Source organism: Pempheris klunzingeri, chromosome 20 (assembly GCF_042242105.1).
Source record: "Pempheris klunzingeri isolate RE-2024b chromosome 20, fPemKlu1.hap1, whole genome shotgun sequence".
Classification (NCBI taxonomy): Eukaryota; Metazoa; Chordata; class Actinopteri; order Acropomatiformes; family Pempheridae; genus Pempheris; species Pempheris klunzingeri.
Window position 1 is genome coordinate 16762040 of NC_092031.1, and position 23479 is coordinate 16785518.

Sequence of the window (23479 nt, forward strand, 5' to 3'; positions counted from 1 at the left end):
TCAAATCTCTGCTCGAGGCCCAGCAGCTCGTCTCCACGGACCAAACCCAGATTCACCCAATTGACTCCATCCTAACCCACCCCTGTCTTTCTATAGATTAGCACTGTACCCTGCTGAAATATTACCAAACATTTTAATGTGAAAGATATTAATTCTTACTAGAGTAATACACTGCAAATAGCAGGCAAAGTCTAATTAGCCCACATTAGGCCCAGCAGAGGATGTACATCCTGTGTCTGGCAGAGAAGTTAACCCTGCCTAAGGAGCTGCTGATCCACTTCTACTCTGCAGCCATCCAGTCTCTCTGTGCACCCATCCACACACATCCTCTGTCTGGTTTGGTTCGGCCACCCAGCAGGACAGGAGCAGACTACAATGGACTGTCAGGTCTGCAGAGAAAATCGTTGGTGCCAACCCGCCCTCCATCCAGGATTTAGGAACAATCTGTTCCACCTCCTTCCCTCCAGCAGGCGCTACACATCACTGTACGCCAAAACAACCAGACACAAGAACAGCCTCTTCCCACAAGCCATTGCACTACTGACCACTGACATCTGTCACAGTGTCAGAAACATAATGTAGTGCCTTAAAATAGAAACAATGATCTGAGACAGTAAAAGGACACTTGTGTCCTTAACCAGTGGGTAACACATCGGTGTAAGTTTCCCTCAACTCTTGATTCTGTCGGAACCTGTTCTTCCCAGTGTGCCACTAGTTGGGGAATCCATGTAATTCTGCAAACTTGGGCAGAGGCAGCAGAAGGTAAACAGGTGTCAGTCTGTGGCTGCTACTTAACAGACTGGAGACTGTTGTTTCAGCCAATGGTTTGTCATTTTAGCTGTTTCTTTTGGATCCTCCCACTCGTCCTAATTGCACATTTGTACCTGCTGTTGTTGCTGTAAAAAGACAGCATGCCCACAGACTGATGAGCATTACTTGGCATCAGTGAGGCTGTCATTGTTTGCAGTTGTAACCAGTAAATTCGCTGATAACATAATAGAGCTTTTTGCCTTTTTCCCTGTAATTTCCCATGTAAGCAGCTGTTCCTGTGTGATTAGGCGGTCGGTAAACTTTAAGCTTCTCTGCTGCGTTGAGTCCATTTTTTGAGTCTTTTTAAATGTCCTGAGATAAGCAGCAAGATAATCAGCACTTTGCACAGTGTGAAGTCCACATGCTATTCCAGTCTCACTACAGCCAAAAGCAAGTTAGATGTTGCTGCTGCTTATTGTGAGTGTGCTTGTGCATCTGTCAGGCAAACACATCAAGATTTACCCAAGTGTTGTACTGTATATAGGCCTAGTAAGGCCCCGCTAAGCCTGAACTGGAGCATAGCGGCAGAGATTCATCTGGAGGCAGAGTGCCAGAGACATCAAATCATGGGAATTGCTGATAAAAACAAATAAAAGCAGCAAGAATTTTTCAGAAAATGTGTAGAATAAGTAATCCTATTTTGGCTCCAGTAATATGTGTTATTAACTATTAACAGATTCTATTCTAAAAAATATTGTATTCAAATAACAATAATGAAAAACAGTAAGACCTTGATACCTTTTAACAAGTGTTTTTGGTTTTATTTGACAGGAGGGAAGGGGATTTAGATATGAAAAGGATCCCAGCTTCAGAAGATAATATCAGTGCACTTTGTTAACCAGTTCAAAAGTATTGGATTTGTCTGCTATCCTAATTAGCCCATGGTTAACAGAATGCATCTGTACAGGCAAATATACAAAAGTAACTTAAAGGGAAATTTAGTGATTTATTATCTTCATTAGCAACCAGCAGGAACTGCAACATCTGCAGTTTGTTTCTTCCTACACAAGCAGCACCACAGGCCTTTAAAGCAACACTTGCTTGTAACTCATATAAAGAGCTAAAGTAAATTCTCACAACAAAGAGGTTAGCAACATATTCATAGCAGATATTCAACAGAAATATACATTGGAAATCCACTTGTGATGGAGGGCAGTTAGAAAACTGTGTTTTAAACTCTCAGACCTAGAATCTCAGTAAATAGATAAATAATAAAAAAAGACCTCATGCCCATTCCTGGGACATACACTGCAGTACATAGAAAATCCTTTCAGGTGGTTAACGGTGTCGGAGGTTGAAGTCTGTCAGGCTCCTCAGCCGGGGAAGCGTGGAGTGGACCTCTCCCCGTCGCAGCTGGTATCCACGCGCAGCCCGGCTGAAACGCAGAAGATGCTGTTACTATTGACTGACGCTGTAAAGCCCCTCTTCTCCTCTCGGCACATGGGAAAGGAAATCAATCAAAAGTTAATCAGGGTGAAAGGCAGTCCGGCATCGACAAGTAGACCTGCAAACAGTAGAGACAATACTGTCCATCATCCTCATGTAGAACAAAATCCCTATTTATGAACATGTACGTACCTCTTGTGTAACAAGATAAGCTCAGGTTCTCTCATGATGAGGAGTATTACACTTATTGTAAATGTAGTTACTTCAACTTTTAAGCGTAAGAAAGTTCACCTAATGATGGTATGAGGGTTATTTCGGCTTGATCTAAGAAGTATTTGATGACAAACCTGCATTACAAACTTTAGAGGATGTGTGTTTTTACCAGGCAGGGAGATTCTTCAGAAAAAGATGCAGTCTTGTTGCATTATGGGAAGTGTAGAATGCAGCTTTTCTGGAGCTAGAGACGAAAAGTCAGGATATCTCCTGCTGCACCACTTGTGATTATTCTTAGTTTAAATCTCTCTCACAAGTTTTTTGCCCCCCCCACACTTCATAAGAGGACAATCTTTGCTTTCAAAAAACTCTCTTTTCCTTTCCCACTACTCTAATCCTACTGCTTAAAATGTAATGCTTCACCGATGAAGAAAAGACGAGCCTCCGCCAAAGTACATTAAAGTATGTTAATTATTTCAGTTGATTTCATCAGCTTATCACCACCCCATAGTCGCACTTATCATTAGTATGTACAATCAGTATTCCCATGATTCAACAGGTTTAAATCATTCAATTTGTAGGTTATTCAAAAAAAAAAATTTCCGTGGAGGATGTTCAACCCAAACTGTTTTTACCCATTTTTAATCACCCGTCAGTCTGCTTGTCCAATCCTGCCTTTGCACCACGTTCTCGTAGCTTTCTTTATAGAACAGTGCCACTGGAGGGCAGCGCTAAAGTATGTGATCCTCTGATCCTATATCAGTAACAGTTAAATCAAACCATACCCATCTGCACATTGGTGACCATTTAACTGTCTTACAAGTTTACCTTGTTCTGCTTTATAGATGTGCATTGATAAATTGCTTGATTATTCCTTTAATAACCATAGTCAGCAGTGCAGTGTGTTTTGTATGTGTTTATTCCACCTAATTATGTCTTCATATTGTAATTATAGGACGATTTTCACTGCTTACCAGTTTTCCTCACACGCAGGCTGCTGTGCTCCTCAGTCTGGTGTGAATCTTTACGTTTTGGCTTTATAACGCTGGTGTAAATGTTCTCGTCATTACCACAGCGCTGGCGTGTTTGAGAAATCACTTGTGCTATCTGTTGTGCCATGGAAGTTTTTTCTGGAACGGGCGGTGGTGTTTTGCGTGGTCGAGCAGTCGCCTTCATCCCCTCCTCGCCCCCCTCGCCGAAGACATCATCGGCCTCGTCTGACAGGGTGACGGGGCGGAGGTGCACGGCAGAGAGCTCCTCAAGGGTCACCGCGGGTAGAGGGGTCGCTAGAGACCTGAGGAAGGCTGAGGAGTCGGAGTGGCGGCGACAGGAAGGTTTGGGTCCGGGGGTGAGTTTGGTTTTGGGTGAGAGATCTGGATTGGGAGCATTGTCTGACTGAGGGTTTGCTATATTACCATATGTGGGGTCGGGAAAGACGACGGGGAGGGGAATCTGGAGAGACAGCCTGTTGCTGCGAGCCCTGGGGGAGGTGGAGCCAGACTTGGGGCGCAACTTCCATCCCAGAGGGTCACGGCCGGTGATAACAGATGTGGGCACAGGAGGAGGAGAGGAACAGGAAGAGGTGGAGGATGAGGAGGAAGAGGAGGGTGGATTACTTGAAGATCTAGAGACCCCAATGGGAGGGCAGGAGAGGCGTTTGAATGAAGGATGAGATGCCGTGTGAGGTCTGAGGAGGGATTCGCTACGCTGAGGGGCCTGCGGTTCCTTCTTGTTCTTCTTTACAATAATGGCGGAGGAAGTCCCACCCTTGCGTAAGTCAGCTGACCACCGGCGCTGATGGCAACGTGGGCTCACATTAGAGGTGAAGACTGTCGAGAAAGGGCGCTGTCTGGGCTCCTGGCTGTGTGTGCTGACATGTCCTGGTCCTCGTTTGGTCTCTGCTCTGAGGCTCACATGACCAACATCAGCCACTGTTTTAGCATAGCCACCATTGGCACAGGCTGGGCTAGCAGTGGAACACATACTCATCTTCGTTGGTTTGATTGTCAGGCCTGGTGAGCGTAAATAGCCCTGTGAAGATAAACATGTTGAAATCGAGAGGAAGGGGGGGGGGTCGGGTCAGGTCAGGATGCTTCAGTTTTGAAAAGAGGAACCAGGGGACGCCCTTCTCAACTTCTGTGAAAAGTCAGTGTTTCACAAACAAGATGTAATATCAGCGGTCGAGTGAATTTTTGAGAGTTGCCGATCAGCTGATCACCAGTTTTAATTTGAAAAGGCAATTATCACATATATAGTTATACAAATAAAAGCTGACTATTTAGTTTTTGCTAAAATGCTAAGCTGTTGTAACACTAGCACAAAGGGGATGAGTGTCATAAAGGCTGCAAACTGGATCAAGACTACAACTGTACTGCACACGTCAATAAACATGCGAATATAAAATTCTCTGAAAAACGTTCATAACAGCAACTTAAAGTGTAGTACTTGAAAACCTGAAAACTTCCAAACATTACACCCTAAAACTTAACAATGAACACCTCTGTGTCTAAGGTTATGGATGTCAAATATGAACCGTTGTTTACCTGCAGTGCAGCTGATCTCTGTCTCACCCAGTCTGGACTAATCTCTTTCGCTCATCTCTTTCTTAATACAACTCTCACCGTATGTTCCCCCACCCAGTGACCCACCCCACATCCGACCACAGCTTCCTCAAACGCTCAGAAATTTCACACAGCCTCACACACACACACACACTAGTTTGGTTTGATTAACACCTGTTTTCATAATAGCATGGAGCAATAGCAGTATGGCAAAGTATGTGTTTGTTGAGAAACACATTTCACCATGTTAACCACTCCTAACTAGTATTCTACTACTTCTACTCTTCAAGGTAAATCAACATATTAGTCTTTTTCCCATTCATGAGCTCATATGAGGAGTAGAGGTTTAACTAATAACCAAAAGTGAAAACTGCCCACTGAGGTCCGACTTACTAGAACATTGTTTTTCGAAACTAACTTTTCAGAGGTGTCATGGTTTTGGATGTTTGGGGGCAATATTGTTGCTTTGTATTTAGACTGCCTCCTCTGCATGGTGCCTCAAATCAAGTGAGCTCTATTCACAGATAAACACCAATTACAGGCATTTATGTTTCAAGCCTGCCACAATTAATTGTTTTCTGCTTTATAAAGCAGAAAACAGCAGGGGAAAACATCATAACTACTGACTTTGGTGATCCCCTGACATCTGCTTTTGTGCCACCTATCTCTGCAAGCATCGGATGGATTGCCATGAGATTTGTTACGCACATTCATGCTTCCCTCGGAATGAACTGGACCTGCTGGTGATCCCCTGACTGACTGTTTATCAAGAGCCATCATCAGATCAAAAGTTCAGATTGTCCAGTACAATGCATAATAAGATGGTACTTCCTTTATTCCTGGGCTAGTTATTGTGCAGCAGCTGCAGTGCAAAGTGGGAAAGAATGCAACTGTAGAGGGTGTAAGACATTCCCATCAGCCTTACAGCATGCTAACATGCTAAATTTGGACGGCGAAAATTGTAATTTTACCTGCTGAACATAAGACTGATAAACTTAGTGCCACTACATTTAGGTTTTAAACATTTGATTGTGATGACTCTTAGTAGTGGACTATGCATCAGCACTTAGACTGCACCAGTTTCCATTCATTAATTATTATTTTTCTGAAAACAGAAACACTTAAAGATTAGGGGCCAACAAAAATGGTTGTTACTTATCATAATGCAGTTTTTTACTTTACCAACACTGTCCTTCATTGGTTCGATAAAACTTTTTTCCCGGCTTGGTTGCACTCTTGTCACATTTTTAAGTTGCCTGAGTGTTCTCTGACGGCTAAAAATAAGCACCCAGCAAAATGATCACATAACTCTGCAGTAGACTCTTTATAAGCTCATGGTCAGTCCGTCAGGCGCCTTTGCCATTCTCCGTTTGTACAAAATGTGGTGGTTGCACAGAAAGTCAGCGTGTCAACCAAAAACTGTGCCAAAGCTGTAAATCTGACTGCATGTCACAAACTCATCACATGTAGCCCAACACTTACACGTGTCCTCCTCCCATGCTCCCAGATACTGTATGATCTCTAACGCTCAGTGTCGACAGCGAGTCCTTTGAAGTTTGATCACTTTCAGCTCAGAAGCTGCGCCTCTTTTCTCACTTCCTCGTAATCCTCCCACAGGCCGCCGAGATCTTTCAAGGCTGTATGAGTAATTGGCAGGTTCGCATGTTGTTGAGAGTCGGGCTGCAAGGTGAGAGCTTGGTACATTAATCTCTGTGTAATGAAGTGATGTAAACCCCCAGGGAGGGAGCGCCGAATACTGTAAAGCTGTAGATGAGGGGGGGGGGGGATTATCGCACAGACAGAGATGGGCGAATGCAGGAGGAAATGTGTGTGTCCTGTACAGTGTGTGTGTGGGAGTGTGAGAGAGGCCTGACCTTTCTCTCACTGTTTCATTCTATAGCAATGAGATATATTTACCTCTGCTCCCCGCTAGTCAGAAAGGATCAATATGTGCTTATTGATGCTTGAAATGTTAACAGCAGCTCTCTGCCCAGTCGGCCACCTCTGCTTATGCCATGTTTCGGGTCTTATGTCTTTTGTACAACACATCATGGTTACAACTCATGCAGGGAACTTTTCAGGTCAGTTTACTCTATTAGAAAATTGAGGTAAATGATGAATAGATTTAATTTATTTGTACAATCTTGGACAAAAGTTACACATTTGGAATTGGGCCCAGAATAAAACCTATAGGCCTGGAGAAGGAAGGGCAGGGGTGTCTAATGGAAGGAATATGAGGTACAAAGTCATACAATATTTCAGAAATCAGGTGGGAATAATGTCTAAAAAGCAGGAAAAGGATTTCATAATGTTTTTTTCTTCTTTTCAGAAGTTGACTGTGAGATTTGCTCACAATGGGTGAGCACAGAGCGGCGCTATGGAAAATGGGGATATTTGAAGCCTGATCCCCTTAGGTTTGCAAGCAAAATGCTAATAGAAACTCTTCAGGTTTTTTGAGGAAGGATTCAGTGAGCCAAGTTTAAAAGCTCGTCACACACTTGGAGGATTTCTAGAAGTATAAAATGTCACAATTTTTCCTTCAAGTCCTCCACTAAGATACAAGGAGCAAACATTTGATTCTCAAAGCTTGGTGATGCAGGGCTAATTGGTAAACTACCGTAGTTGATGAGTTAACTTCAAACACTTCTTCTTCAAGCTTCTTCTACTTCAAGCTTCTTCCTTGTCTGGGGGGGGGGTATGGTGTTAAAGAATAGTCCAAGAAAGTTAAGAAAATGAAGCAGCACCTTGTCTGACAGACTGTGCTCATAGTTCACATCCTCAGCCAGCTTCAGGCAAAATCTAATATATAGGCTGGAGCTGAGGGTCTTCAGGGACATGTGATTCAGGAGTTTGGTCTTCGCCACACTCGTTTGACTGAGAAGCCTCTCTAGGTGAGCATTTGAGTGTGGGAGGGAGAGGAGCGCTATCCAACTCCTCAAATGGGTTTAGGCCAGCTGCATCCCTCTACCTTGACTGAAAGGAAAAGAAATAACGTGTCTGCCAGGCTCTTGATTGCCTCAATGTCTCCCCCACATTAAAGTGAAACATATGCTGCAATGTCGCCATGTTATCAGGGAGCCTTGCCTTCTGCTAATTTGCCAAGAATATGGTCCAGCTCATGCATGTCATCTCCACATTGCTCTCATTTTTAAAGCAGAGGCTCAGTTCTGCTACCAGGGCTTCAGATGTGTGGCTCAGGGCTAATGTGCGTTTCAATGGGCTCTTTGAGCACTTACATTTTAACCAATTGGTTAATGACTTATTGTAGAACCACCTGGTTAGAAGAGTTTGAAGAGGCAAAAGCCTCGACAGCAGACTGTACCTCAGTGAGAACAGATTTTTAAAAAGTGAGGTCCTGGATGTTTTGTGGCTCACTGTTCTGGGGTGTAGAAAATGTGACAGTGCTCACTTGCTTTAATGAGGCTTCAACTCCTCCCATTGGTCCAGGATCAGAGACTCAGCAGGCCCTGTGGACAGCCAGCGTGTGGCACACACCTCTGTGACCTGCAAAGGCTTCTGATCACAGCTAATTGTTACGGTACACACCCAGGCTGACAAATCATATGAGGACCAGATTTTTTTGGGCCTCTCTCATCACTTGAATTCTGTGTACCCCAACAGACACCCCTGTCATAACAGATGTATTATCTGTGCCAGTGCCCAGTAGGTTCTCTGATTGAGGGCACATTCCTCATGGAAAACCAAAACAGCTGTGGCTACTGACATGGCCCCCCCATCCTTCAACTCAATTAGCCCTAAAAATGTGGAGGGCACCTTTCCCTGCTCTTCATATGCTGGACATGTGCTTTGTTATGTCACTCAACTTGGCATAAATGTCTGCGGTAAAGACTGTATGCCTTTAAATCATTGCCCATACGGGGCTTCAACCAACTTGGAAGTCAGAAAGGGACTCCCAGTCCTTTTCAGGCTTTTGGGTGTAAAAGAAGTGGCTGCGTCATCGTGACATCAGCCACTGGTTTGTGGAGTCTGGCTTCATGGGCATCACCATCTTGGTCTTTTGGAGCCAGAAGAGATGTTCATTCCACGAATACTGCCTCTGATTGGTTAGTCACAAGGTCGTCCTGCCCCAAAGCATATCCTGCTTTATTGTCTATTTTACTCTAAATAGGACCATAGTTTACTAAATGAACACCATGCTGTGTTGAATAATACTTGAAACTAACAATTAATACCATACATTCATTAGGAAAGTGTTTACTGAGGTAAATCAAGTGAGAAGTAGTCTCATTTTCTTGTAGACTTCCGCATCATTCAATTTTTTCAACCTGTTGCAGTTCTTCAATACAGTCTATGGTTGTGAGAAAGTGTTGAGAAAGTCTTTAAGCGGGAGTTAGAGAAGACTGGATGCAAGATTAGCTTTTTATTACTTGTAAATATAAAATAGTTGTATAAGATTAAGTTAGAAATTAAGTCACAGTACTTGAAATTTAAAATAATGGGCTACAGAACAGTGCAGGGCGGGAAAGAAATGGTGATCAGTGATTGGTATTTAGGCACACTGTCTGGCAGGCATACGTAGTTCTTTTCTATGTCTGACTCCCTGCTGTGCAGCTCTCTGATTGAGAGGCAGCAGTTGCCTGTGTGGGTGGTGGAGGTGAAGGGAGGGTGGGAATGGTGGTGGGGGTGAAATGCCTTTCTTTCTTTGTAATCTGTGAAGTGTTCTGTGACCATGCGATTTTGCGAACATTGCTGTAAAAATGAATCTTGACTGACAGATGCTACATTCTTTATTAGACTCTGACAGACATGTAAGCAAATTACGGCGCAGCTGAATTAGATTCAACAGAAAAAAATAAAGCATATGAACGCATTTACCGTAGTGCACCACTGTCATGGGAAAAAGCGAGAGCGTCAATATAACCATAGAAAACACAGTACACCTGAAGTCCCACTCTTACAGTGAGCGGCGTCAGTCTCCCTGCCTCCACACGGCACAAGAGGAGGGGGAGAGACCCCAGATATCATCACTTAGAGGGCCTGAAAAGTCCTTAAATCTAGTGAGAAAGTCACCAAATTGGCAACACTGATCAAAGGAAATTCATTGATTGTTGCGATTCCATTGGAATGAACTCATTTGAATGAATTTCGACCATTCAATGCGAGAGTGAGGAACTTTTGATAGCCTGGGAGATCTATATAGATTATATACATTCTTAGAATAAATGGTATCAAATTCAACCCATGAGTGACTGAAAAGCAAACACAGCTGAATGTCTAAAGGATATCAATTGTTGTCTGGCAAAGAAGTTTATGTGGTTTTAGAATCTCATGGAAAAACAGAATCATTTGATTATTCTCTGGAAATAAAATATTAATATTATTTGAAGGCCATGTTTTTCTTCCAGCCTCCTATATAGCACCACAATAAAATGTCCTTCCATGTCAGAACAGCGTAACCTTCCTGCTCTCTCTGCCACTGGAGGTGTATTGACACAACCTTGAACCGCTCTCAAACACTGACTTCACTGTTGCATGAGCTCGCCATTTCATTACACCTTTCTCCATCTTCCTCTCTCTCTCTCTCTCTCTCTTATCTGGGCTTAATAGCAGGACCTGAGAATAGCGAACTGTCCTTCACGATATCCTGTGAACAAAAGCTGGGCCGGCTGAAAAGTTAATTCAAATCCTCTGATCTTCCGTGGCGCATTAATTAGTATCTTCATTATCTTCTTTCACCTCATTTTGCTTGCCAAAAGAATACAAGTTTTCAGGATTCTTAATGTAACAGTTGCTAAAGCTGGATTTAGATTTAATCACACAGACTAAAGCACACAAACATACAGTATCAGCTCTGAGAATGTCAAGGGACAGTCATTAGCATAACTAAAGTAATTTCCATAATCATCTGGGCTAATTACACACATGACAGTAGTGCAGCTACTTTGCTTTAATGTAAATTATTACAGCCTGCATTAGTAATCCTGTTTTACTATGCACACATGGTCATCATCACAAGACACAAGCACACTGTGAAGTTACGTTTGCACATTTTGTGGGGGATTGCAGCTAAATGAATCGGTACGGAGTAAATCCTGTTTCTGGTTAAAGCCAGGCTGGGCTTACCCTGCCCTTCCCTCTTTATCTTTAACTGCATTAAGCAGATGCTAATTTGAATTAATTTTCAGGCTGCATTATGGTGGAGAGTTTTAATGTTCCACATTCACCGTGGTGAAAAGTACATTTACTTAAATACCGTACAATTTTTTAGGTACTTGTATTTCCACTTGTACTTTTTACTCCAGACTTTATTTGCTAACTGTAGTTTCTAGTCATCTTATTTCATCTTATTAATACAAAATACAACTAACAAATACATCATAATGTAAAATTATAGATTAAGATAAAACTTAAGCGGTACCCAGGAGGTAAATTCACAAGCCACACAGCAGATAAGATACATCAAGTAATTAAAAATCACTCCACCTTTTCCACCTTAAACATCAAAGGGATGCACACATTAATGCATGAATAATTATAATCCAGTAATTTAATATAAACATACTCACACTGTGTGTGTGTGTGTGTGTATGTGTGTGCTTGTGAATGGGGCATTTTGCTTTGGTTTTAGTGTTTAAAGTTTATTTTGATGTTAATACTTTTGTGTTTTTACTTTAAATGCATTTAAATGCACGACTGTATTTTTACACTGTGCTGTTGCTAGATTTGAGTACTTTTTCTGCTTCTCCATGTTAGAGGCTTTTACACTTAAAGTTGTAGTGCAGATAAATGATTTTTATTCTAATCATAATTTATCAGGATAAAGGTCACATTTAACGATGTCAGCCACAAATGTACAGACATTAGCTGCTACAATTCAGTGTTGGATTATTTTATCAACAATAAACATTTATGTTGCTCCTTCGGGCTGCTCCAGTCCTATTGCAGGGTTGTACTGAAGCACGATGCAATACAATCCAGGAAGTCCAGTTTGAGTGACAGATTGATGCGTTTTTTAAGATTTATCAGACACCAAAACACTGCACAATGATTTGTTAATGCTCACGGACACAATTTTACAACTGTGGAAAAGGTTGTCATGACTGCAGCTAATTTATTTTTTGTCACAGCGTAACCAGCAGAAATGCAGCATAAGCGTTATACGCATGCATTAGATTGGCCATTACCTTGCCGGTTTTCGGGGCTAATAACAGCAGTTCAAAAAGCTGTAAACTCCATTGTTTAAACAGTATTTCCTGAATGACAGATCAGTCAAACCCCCTCTCTTAAAGTGGCTGAACACGGGAAAGCTGCAGAGTTTCACCTGTCAAAGAAATGAAATAGTTTTTATATTAATACTACATTTTTATTTATTGTTAATGATACACTTAATTACATGATTTTCAGTCTTAGTATTACCAAGGAATAATGAGGAGGAACTTTTTCAGTGGAAAATGTTTTGAAAAAGTGCTCCCTGGTGGACAAACGATGGCGATGGTGTCTAAATCAACTCAACCATATCGTTGGCGTGTATTTCTCATTACTTATTGATGTATCTGTGATAAGCTAACGCCAGTCTGGCTGATGTATCGAACAGGCTCTAAATAAACAACATTAGTCAGTCTTATTGTGTGTCATGAATGCTATTAGAAGCATCTATCCATCACAGCCTCCCAGGAATGTCACATCTATTGCTGTTCCACACACTCATTGAGACCATCATGACTGTACTGGAATATTGCCAACTATATTTATTCATTTTTGCTTTTTGTGGATGACGTTATGGAATATTATTTGTCCAGCGCTAATCAGATCTGGAAGGACTGCAGCCACCCTCTCCCACTCTTTCTTTCTTTTTTTAGCTACATTCATCATCTTGTGTGATTCGATTTCTTACCGTAGCTGCTCAGTGACATCGCTGGTCGCTGGGCATTTCAAAGGTTTGCAAACAAAAGTTTCCTGGAAGTGGGATGAAAACACGCTTCATCCCAGCTTCTGTTTTCATGCATGCGATGGCGAGCTAATGATGAGATCTCTGAGGGGAGTGCATGTGAGTTTGGTATCGCATCTGAGACCCCCAGAGATACGATGTGCTTCCTAACCGAGCCAACTATCAGAGAACCAAGAGGATACAGACCTGTAATTGGAAGAAGATGGATGGATGGAGATGCAGGAGGAGAGAAGAAGGGCGAAGAGGGCAGCACAAAACGAACTGCAGCCAATGAACAATAAATGAATCTTTTGTCTTTCTCCGCCTCTCCTTCTCTGTGGATGCATCCATCTCTTCTGTCACCACTATCTATCTCCAATCCCTCCCCCCTCTCCCCTCTTTCCATTGCCGTTTTGGATTTCCTCACCACTCTGCGCTCTCTTTCCGTCTCCAGGCATGGTTGACAGAGATCCATGAGTACGCCCAGCAGGACGTGGTCGTCATGCTGCTGGGCAACAAGGTGAGACCTTGTTGCCAACACGGGGAGATGGATGGACAGATGGATTCATAGAGGGAGGGAAGGAGGGATCATGGAGGGAGGTATGGTGTGTAAGGACAGGTTTATGGATGTGTCTGAAAGCAGGGGAAGGGATGTACTTTATATGTGTTCAGACTGGATTTTTAGACACAGAATTCCCTTGTTATCATGTGACAGGACTGGGAGCCACAGTTTCCAACTCAATATTGTCTGTCCAATGTTTCCCAGGCTGACTCCACACATGACAGGGTGGTGAAGCGAGAGGAGGGAGAGAAACTGGCAAAGGTGAGTGTCCTAATACACACACATGCAAGTCGACACATGTAACCAGGATAAAAGTCCCACACTGCCCACGCCGCCACACCGACCCCCACAAATGCCCCCCGTGTAGCTGCTGTGCCTTGATTAGTGTGTGCGATTACGTATTCATGGAGGCAAGTAATGTTGTTATTGTTTGGATTAAATGACGGGGGCTTGCTAACTTAATTTTCCAGGCCGTTTCGCTCAGATGAGCTCTAAGAGGCGTGTTAGAGTAAATCTGAACATAAGTGGTAGGGAGTCGTGTGGCAGAGGCACCGCAGCTGTCAAGGTGGAGACACAGACACAGCGGGACATTTACACACACACACACACACACACACACGGAGTGAGATTACTATACCTGCGAGCATATCTTTCATCTACTGCACACCGTGTTCTTCTGTTTCTTATAAATTACAGCAAAGGGGAGAAAATTAGTTTTTGAAAGCCGAAAATCTCACCCCATCAAAAGTATTGCGGAGTTATTGATATTGATCAGCACCCCTATCATCCCTACTCCAGGTGCCTTGAACCCGAGAGCTCAACCTTAACTCCCAAACCTAAATGAATCTTCCCACTGTCGGCATCAGGCCATTTTGTCCTCATAAGGAAAGAGACAGAAGAGTTCCACACATACACGACAAACACACACACCAAGTGGCAGATGTTTTCTCCGTTTGTGTGTGCAGGAGTTTGGAGTGCCCTTCATGGAGACGAGTGCTAAATCTGGACTGAATGTGGAGCTGTCCTTCACCGCGGTGGCCAAGTGAGTCACACACACAACCCCCCCAACACCACAGTGTGAAGAGCACAGCAGGGGTCCCTGTGTCCTATGACTGATGTGCAACTTTTGAGAGGGTTATGAAGTTTTTGGTTTTGAGACTTTGTGTGCTCTGTCATGACGTGATGAGAGCTGGAATGCAAAAACGATCATTGTTTCACCTGTAGATCAACAGCCGATGCCGATATAAGTTGCTAATTTAAGTCTGTGCTGGCAAACTAATAGACAGATATCACTGTCCAGCTAACATTCCTGAGTCAGTATGACAATTCTGTAGTTTTCCTACTGTTGCACGTTTAGCAGGTCACGGTCAAACATGTCACAGTAGTCACACCATACCTCCCCAGATAGGACTCTGTTACCTGCCTGTGCTTTTAACGTTAAAACCAGACCCATTGTTTTAATTATCACTGCAAAGTTCCAAGGAAAACATCAGTGTTACAGTGGAAAACATGACAGGTGTAGCAACAGTAACTGGGTGGGGGGGCTCAGCAAAGGGTCGACTTCCACCTGGGGCCACTGTTTAAGTGTGAAGTGAAACTCAGAATCAAGCTATGTGGTTAATTCTGATTTTGTTTTTTTTTTAAAGGACATTTCCGTCTGTCTTACAGTGTGAATATGTGGTGGAAATATCTAGCTGAGCTGTCGATGCTAAAGCAGACAGACTCCACAAACACAGAATACAGAACAATGGCAGAGTCATGCGCACACATGAGGACATTGTAGAGGTCTGATTGGCTGAATTACTGCCGCAGTGTTGCTCTAACCCTGAGACCAATAGAAAAATCATTTGCTCTCTTGACTGGTGAACAGCCATTACACTTTTTTGAAGTGTGAAGCTATTTGAGATGAATTATCTGCTCTTATTTGCTCTTACCTACCATATACGAACAAGTTTGAAAGCGGAGAGCAGCATGGCCAGTGCTCTTGTCTTAAAAAGTCATACCAGACTGGTAGCGATAGGAGAAAGGGGAGTTATTAAAGGTTATTTATGTACATTTCCATTTGCTCCCTGCAGTAATGGTATGATAATAAAAGATGCCAAAGTTTTAACAGACTATTAATTCAGCTGCTAATGAGATCACTATCTACCCCAAAAGAGTAACTCGACAACGACGCATCTACATCACAGCGCGTCTCATATTTATATATATTTTAGCTGTGTGTGTAGTGTCGGACAGTTTGTGTGGGAGTTGTTTTACATTTATAGCCTCATTATGGTAACAGGCTGGCATGATGGGGTGTTGCCAAGAATAGCATGACAGTCTGGCACACAACACCCCGCAGATACAGAATATGAGACCGGCTCGTTTCTTCCTGTTGTCATCCAGCTCATGTTAACAACTTTTCAGCTTGTGTTTTCTTTTTGTCAGCTCTCATCAGACTTCGCCATCACTCGTCGTCTGTCACTCTTCCACTCTCTCATCTCCTTCCAGCCCTTCGTGCTTTACTTCATTTCGATGCTTCATTTGCACAAAACGTACAAGTGCTTAAAGTGAAAGCAACAAGTAACCGCGACGATGATGGCATGACGATAGTCCATTGTCTCTCTAATCAGCATTTTACTCCTGTGATAATGCACCACTGACCAACACCAGGCATGATTGATGTGCTTTAATTGTCTTATGTGTCTGTAAATGTCTTTCTTCTTCCTCACTTGTTATATTTTGCTTGTTTTTTTTTTTTACAGCAAAAGATAGTCCAGGTCTCTATATTAACATTATATACAGAGGATATTTAATCGCCATTCTGTTAGTGCCAATGATCTAATGCTGTGTTTTGTCCCTTCAGCACCTTTTAAAGGAAAAGGTCCACATTTTCAGGAATATGCCTATTTGTGTACTTGCTGTTTCTGAACATTAATACATGTCACACAGCACTTCCATCCTTTGCTAACCAATACATTTTGGCAATCCTACCCTTTTCTGGTCTCCTTATTTGATCATGTCATGTGATCATACACTGTCAAATCGATAAATATGGAGCTGCAGCAAGGGTTTGGTTAGCTTAGCATAAAGACTGGAGGGTAAACAGGTAGCCTGGCTCTGTGTGAAGGTAACATGACGCACCAGTTAACACATAAAAACAACAAGTTGGGGTTTTATGTGTGTTGGTATGCAACCAGCAAAGACTCCAGGAAGTCACTGCACCCACCTAAGAAACAATTAGGAACATAACCCCACATATTGATTAGTTAGCTTTATTGATACTGGTAGGTTTGGACAGAGCAAAGCTAGCTGTTACCATCTGTTTCCAGTTTTTATGCTAAGCTAAGCTAAGCATCTTCATCTTTTATTTAATGGATACATGTCCATTAAAAGTAGCATCGAACTTCTTATCTTACTTTGGACAACAAAGCCATTAAAAGTGTATTTCTCAAAATGCCAACCTGAAACTTGAAAGTTGGAAAAATTGTCTTCCCATATCATATATATTGTATTAAGCTGTCATTTAATGGTTTTGTTTATAGCTGCACCTTTTCACTGAATAGAAATAAGTAGACATGTTTCTGTTTAGAAATGTTTATACATTTCACCAGAATTCATTATTTTGACTTTTGACAACTTTGGATGTTGGGCCCAGTGGCCAGTTTTATGACATATCAATCAGACAACATTTTTCGTGCCTTTTCCATCTATCACCAAACACTTAGCAACTGTCCAAACCCAAAAAACCAACTGAACCAGAAAATAATGATGATGAAAACAACAGCGAAGCAATTAACAGTTACTGATGGTGAAGACAGCAACACAATTAACACCTATTTAATTGCAAACTCAGTGTTGAGTTTCCTGTGGCTTAAAGCATCAGGCATTAAAATCACATTCAGCTCCGGGAATTCATCAACAGTGTCCCAGTACCAAACATTGAAATAGCACTGTCACACATTCGTATTTAGGACACCTGGTCAAAATGGTGAAAATGTTATATAAATCAGAAAACCCAGAATACTGCTCTGCTCTGCTCTGCTCTGCTCTGTCGCCCCCTGTTGGTAGCAGAGTTAGCACAGCCTCATGTTTGTGCTGTGTCTCTGTCTGTCATTCAGAGAACTGAAGCACAGGAACATGAAGGAACCTGATGAGCCCAAGTTTGAGCTGCAGGAGTATGTCGACAAAGAAATGAGGACTGCTGGCTGCTGTCGCTCGTAGACCACACACATTGCATGTGTGTGTACAGTATGTGTGTGTGTGAATGAGAGCGAGAGAGAGAGTGAGTGTGTGTGTGAGAGAGAGAGCAACTACATTGTGTTGGAGTTGAAATAAATCTGAGTTGGTGTGTCTGGGAATTATCATGAAATTTTCAGTGTCTCTATCATCTCTATCAGTGGTAATATGCTCTCTCTCCCAACCCACCTTTCCTCTGCAACTGTGAATGTAATATAACTCCTATCTACATGCTTGCACACACACATGCATGTTCACACACGGACACACGCGTACAGCTAGTTTACTTCACAGCCTGTCCAATCCATGTTTCCGTAAGTGTTATGTACATATTTTAAATGTAATTTTAATTTTTGTGCTCTGAAAGGTTTGTAGTTTGTAAATGCCTGTCTTGTTGAAACAAAAAGAACAGAGACACAAATGTGTTGAATATTAAAATCAATCTTGTTAAAGTAATAGAACAGAATATATGTACTGAAAACATCTGTACAGATACACTATTGCACCTAATGTAAGCTGTGAAATGGCACTGTGTGCTGTTTATGTACAGGATATCATATGATAACCGTTTTTGTACTTGTGATCATGACTATCATTCTGATGCATCTGGGATTCAAATGGAGGTCTTAACCTTTTATACACAGGTTGTTCAGTTTGAGTTAAAAGCTGCTATATGAAGCATTTTACGTTCGAAAGCCACCTCAGTAATTATTAGGCCATTCTAAATATAAAAAACAAGATCGTCTGCAAAAAGACTGAAGGTGTCCATTGAACTCTACACTGTGCTTCACAGATTTAGGGAGAAATCTTTTCTGTTGCGCGAAGAGGGTGCTACGCTTCCTTAGAAATCACTTCTAGGACTCAATCGGGAAAATACTGAGTTTGAAAGTTCACTGTCGACCTTTTAAACGGAAACAACAACAAAAAGCTCAATTCAAGGTTCACTTAAAGCACCAGCTTTTATTGGAGCTTTCCACCACATCTCACTGTTTTCATCAGCATGGGGAGTTGATCCTGTAATGAAACAACGGATCAACTCCATCAGCTTTAACACGACCGATTTATTTATTATCCAGATCTCCTCCATCCTCCGAAGACCATGAGATGTGATTGAGAGCTCCAGATAATATTAGTAACTGGACTTCAAGCTAAGATTCTTTTTTTTTTTGTCATCGATTTGAATATTGCTGGTTAGAGATGGAGGTCATCTATTACTCTCAACTTTTTGTATGTACATAGTGAATCACACAGCATATTGTGTAAATGTTTAAAACAGCTCCACCAAATGTCTTTAATTTTTTTTTTTTTCTCCTACTTTGCTAGGCTTAATTTCAGAGCATTAAAAATGTTCACACAAGATAAAATAAACCTGCAAGAGTTACAATAAACATCATCACAGCAGAGATGAAAAGAACCGGTCTGAACCTCAAAGAAGTGCTCAGCATTTGATAAATCTAGCTAAGGTTTGTTATGGTTGGCCTGAACCTACGTTCACTTGTGTTCCTTCCTGAGGTTTCGTACTGTAGTTCCTGTCATACCATGAGGGATGTAGCCATCTTTACTGGATCTGTGCTGAACTAACAGCTCCAGTCCCAAGAGGAGGGAAATGGAATGGGGAATGGTAATTGGAAGTTGGTAGTAGGTTGACAGATGCTGCTATTGTGTGGAAAGATGCAGGACTCGCATGTAAATGAGGCATTTCCCAAAGCTGTCACTGACTTTTTTTTTTTTTTTAAACGAATGTTTTATCAAACAGTTTGATATTGCTCTCTGTTAAGAACACTATAAATACTAATTTGCTTACATTTAATGGTTACACTGGATCTTGATATACAGATATATTGTAAAATAGATCGTAAATTTTCACAATGAATCAGAGGTCATTAAGTTATTGTTAACTTGTAAGCTGTATACTGTCTCTTATCCTAATTGAAATGATTTGTATCGTATAAATCTCCAGTGTTCACAATAAAGAATCAATCAACAGTGAATGAGTGGTTCTTACCTGTGGGTGACCTGTTCTGAAGCGCACACATGGATCCACACCACCACCATTTGGCTGAGTCTTGTCATTACAACACTGACTCCAGCTGGCTGGCTCTGTGCGACACACTACAGTGATCTCTTATCTGATGTGGAGTCTCCTCTTTAAGTGCCACGGGACGTGGAAACTCTCTCTGGAAAATGTTGAAAAAATGTAACGGAACTTCCTGTTTCTAGTCTTATCCCAGAACACAGATCATGCTGACTCAGGATCAGCAGAGATTTGGCCAGCAGCTCTGTTAACTTCAGCAACAATCACCTTTCTGGTTTGAACACAGGTGTCGGTGAGTATAGGTGCATTTCTTGTGTAAATGGCTTATAATTATTTTATTAATCAAGATGTAATCACTCACAAATAATGAATAATCAACAATACAAGTTACAACAGTTTTCGTATATCAGTTGGGGCTCACTAGTTGGCAAGATCCAGTTAATGTTACCTTTTATTAATGTGTTAGTAACATTTATAACTGGCAAAGCTTTAGTATGAATCTGGTCGTTAGAAATGTTATAATTCCATATCCACTGTTCCATGATCAGAACAGAATTGACGTATTGTTCCTCTTGAATCTGAGGCTCGACAGTCACTTTCCAGCACCTTGGAATAGACTTTTCCAGGGAGGCTGAGCTGTATGACACTTGATAAGCTGAGGACACCCTCCAGTCTGATTTTTTCCAAAATGGGGACCACCACCCTGGTCTGCCAATCCACAGGTTCTGTCCCCAAACTCCACGCGACACTGAAGAGGCTTGTCAACCAAGTCAGCCCAACAATGTCCAGAGCCTTCAGTATCTCTGGGCAAATCTCATCCAACCCTGGCGCCCAGCCGCCGAGGAGCTTCTTAACCACATCAGAGACCTCTCTCAGGCCTATATATCTCAAAATCTGCTGTATTTTTTATACTTGGGACATTTTGTTGAATGTTCCAGGCCGGATTAACCTGGAGGTACGATTTGTATCTGTGTGGGTGTAGAAGATTGGAGAAGCCCTGTTCTTTTCTCCTGTTTTTTTTTTTTCCCCTCTTTTTTTTTTTTTTTTAGAGCACAGAGAAAGAGACAGGACATTTTTGATTGTCCCTCTTTATCGATCAGTCAGTATTAAATGATAAAGCTTTGCTGTGGCTGGCCTGGAAATAACTGAGACCATGACATTCTGTAACAGGGGAGAACAAAGTGAAAGGGAAAAGAAGAATGAGGAGGAAGAAGAGGGGAGATAAATTGACCAGAGGAGCAGAGGAACACAATGCAGGACAGAACACAGGTAAGCAAGCAAGGGAACATCATGACCCACTGCAGTCGGGGAAAAGAACTTACATCTTTTTACATTTTTAAGACTGAAATTGTAAAACTGCTGTGGCATTTCAGGTTTTTGAAGCAGAAAAGCATTGGGATGTTTTAAGGAAATTGGAATAGTCTGACTCACAGCCAGATATTTGATATAGAGATATAGTACATGTTATCCTCTGGATGAATTATAATTCAGGTCAAATTTTCAATTTGTCCAAATTTTGGTTCATTACTAAATTCTTGGAATCTAATTAGCAAGTGTTAGCATGCTAACGTAACTTTTTTTGTGATTGAACAAACCATACCAGACACAAATCATTATTCAAAAGCATGTTTTTTTTTTTAACATTTCTGGAGATCTGTAAGACTTTGATGCACAGTTACAAGCAAAACATGTCTGGAGATGTGCAGGACTCTCTAAACTACTGTTGTGTACTTGACTTGTCATATTGGTGGCTACTTCTGATTTTTAGATTTGTACGAGTCTGTTCCATGTACATCAGCATGAGGGTGATCTCAATTTTCCAATTTCAGACAAATTTGCTTCCTGCTGCTGTCGCTGATGATGATGAGGATGATGATGGAGGATGATGGAGACAGGATGAATCTGCATTATGTTCTATCCACTTTTACTCAACCTAGTGTTTGCTCTTTCTGTTATCGTATCCTTTGTTGCAAGTGGAAAATACATTTCCGCGCATACATGATCACCATCGTGAACTCAGACGGGCTGTGAGTCAGACTCTGACTAATAGCTATTCCACTTTCCTTAAAACATCCTGGTCTGGAACAGTATGATGATGACACCCAGAAATGTTTCCTCTTCGTTGCACCCATCGGAAGGTGAGTGTTCTGAAGCACATGCTGTCGTAATAATAGTCCCATATGGTAATGTGAAGAATTGACAATTAGACGTACGTGACTATTAAACTTTTACTAAACTTGCTACACTACTTGCTAAAACTAAACTTTGTACCTTCCTCTCAAGAGTGAATCATTAAGCATTCACTTTCATCACCCACATTCCCCAAGCTGTTTGAAACCACTAGGCTGCAACAAAATGTGTGCATACTTCATATTTTCTGCTGCAGTAGTACCACTTACATTTTTCAGAATGTTCACAATGTAGCCCTGATTAGCATTAATTAGGATTAATACACTTAATCTATCAAAGACAAGCTCATTTATTTACAGTTGCACCTAAAATTATTAAGAGGAACAATTGAAATAGCTCAACACAAGTAATATTACAGGTGGTTTCTCCAAATTCGACACAAAATGCCACTTTTAATGACCACTGCAGTCTCAGAATTGTTGTCTCAAGCACACCTGATGCAATTAATGAAGGGCCTCATTAGTTGCCTCAGGTGTGCTTGAGACAGAACACATCAAATACCCAGGCAAGAGAATTGTCCAAAAAATGTACGAGAGGAGATCATTACCTTCCACAAACAAGGAAAAAGATACAAGAAGATAACAAAGGCACTGAATGTTCCTAGAGATACTGTTGGAAGCATAGTTCACAAGTTCAAAGTCAAAGGAACACTGGCTGCACTACCTGGATGTGGCAGAAAGAGGAAGCTATCAACAGCTGCCACCAGATTTCTGAGGAGGCAGGAGGCCAAAAACCCTCAAGTGACTGCAAAAGACCTGCAGGCACTGAGGTTTCAGTCTCTACAGTAAGGCACGTAGTAAACACTAAAGGCCTCCATGCCTGAACTCCAGGACGTGCACCACTACTGACCCAAAAGCACAAGACAATATGATCAAAACCATATAAATAACCCAGAGAGGTTTTTGGATTCTGTTCTGTGGAGCAATGAAATGAAACTGGAACTTTTCAGGTCTGTGAATCAGCGGTACGTCTGGAGGAGGAAGAATGAGGCGTACGCTGAAAAGAACACCCTGCCTACAGTGAAGCGTGGCGGTGGCTGGGTGATGCTCTGGGGCTGCCGATTGTGAGGAAGCTGAAGCTTGGGCATCACTGGACCTTCCAACAGGACAATGATCCCAAGCATACCTCAATGTCCGCCAAGGCTTGGCTTCAGAAAAAGTCCTGGAAGATACTAGAGAGGCCGTCACAGTCGCCTGACTTGAATCCCATAAAAAAAAATCTCCGGTGGGATTTGAAGAAGACGGTTGCATCACACAAACCCAAGAATATTAGAGAGCTGGAGGCTGTTGGTCATGAGGAATGGACTAAGATTCCTCAGGAACGTTGTCAGAACCTGGTGTCTGGCTATGTATCACATTTGCTGCAGGTCATAACCGCAGAAAGGAGCTCTACTAAGTACTGAAGATGCTTGTCGAACAGCAGCAGTAAACTGTAAACTGCATATTCTGCAGGCATTCTAAATAGCCTTTCCGATCAACACATGTGGGATGTGCCGATATTATTCAGCTTCAGAGGCCTTCTTTGGACACACACAGCACACACAGATGTGTCTCAGTCTGGCTTTTCATTTGCAGTTTGTGACACGTGGCCTCCTGCCTGTATATGATCAGCTC

General features: G+C 41.9%; 2 protein-coding genes across 2 annotated transcripts in view; one reads left to right on the forward strand and one right to left on the reverse strand.

The window, feature by feature from the left end:
* LOC139219945 (ras-related protein Rab-26) overlaps window positions 1-17626 on the forward strand; it is a 76532-nt gene extending 58906 nt beyond the window's left edge. Inside the window, exons 6-9 of the mRNA XM_070851959.1 lie at window positions 13313-13378; window positions 13625-13681; window positions 14386-14462; window positions 17524-17626. Coding sequence (XP_070708060.1) covers window positions 13313-13378; window positions 13625-13681; window positions 14386-14462; window positions 17524-17626 — 303 coding nt within the window. The remainder of the gene's footprint in view (window positions 1-13312; window positions 13379-13624; window positions 13682-14385; window positions 14463-17523) is intronic.
* On the reverse strand, window positions 1546-4969 carry LOC139220040 (mucin-5AC-like). Its single transcript, XM_070852083.1, has 3 exons — window positions 4953-4969; window positions 3384-4440; window positions 1546-2185 (listed from the first exon to the last, which is right to left on the reverse strand). Exons 2-3 carry the CDS (start codon window positions 4396-4398, stop codon window positions 2124-2126), a joined length of 1077 nt encoding a protein of 358 aa, XP_070708184.1. The 5' UTR covers window positions 4399-4440; window positions 4953-4969; the 3' UTR covers window positions 1546-2123.
* Window positions 17627-23479: the final 5853 nt, after the last annotated feature.

Coding starts and splice junctions, on each gene's coding strand:
- LOC139220040 (XM_070852083.1), bottom strand. CDS start 4,398: ATGAGTATGTGTTCCACTGCTAGCCCAGCCTGTGCCAATGGTGGCTAT. Junction 2,186..3,383: donor CCTGCGTGTGAGGAAAACTG/GTAAGCAGTGAA, acceptor TCTGCGTTTCAG/CCGGGCTGCGCGTGGATACC.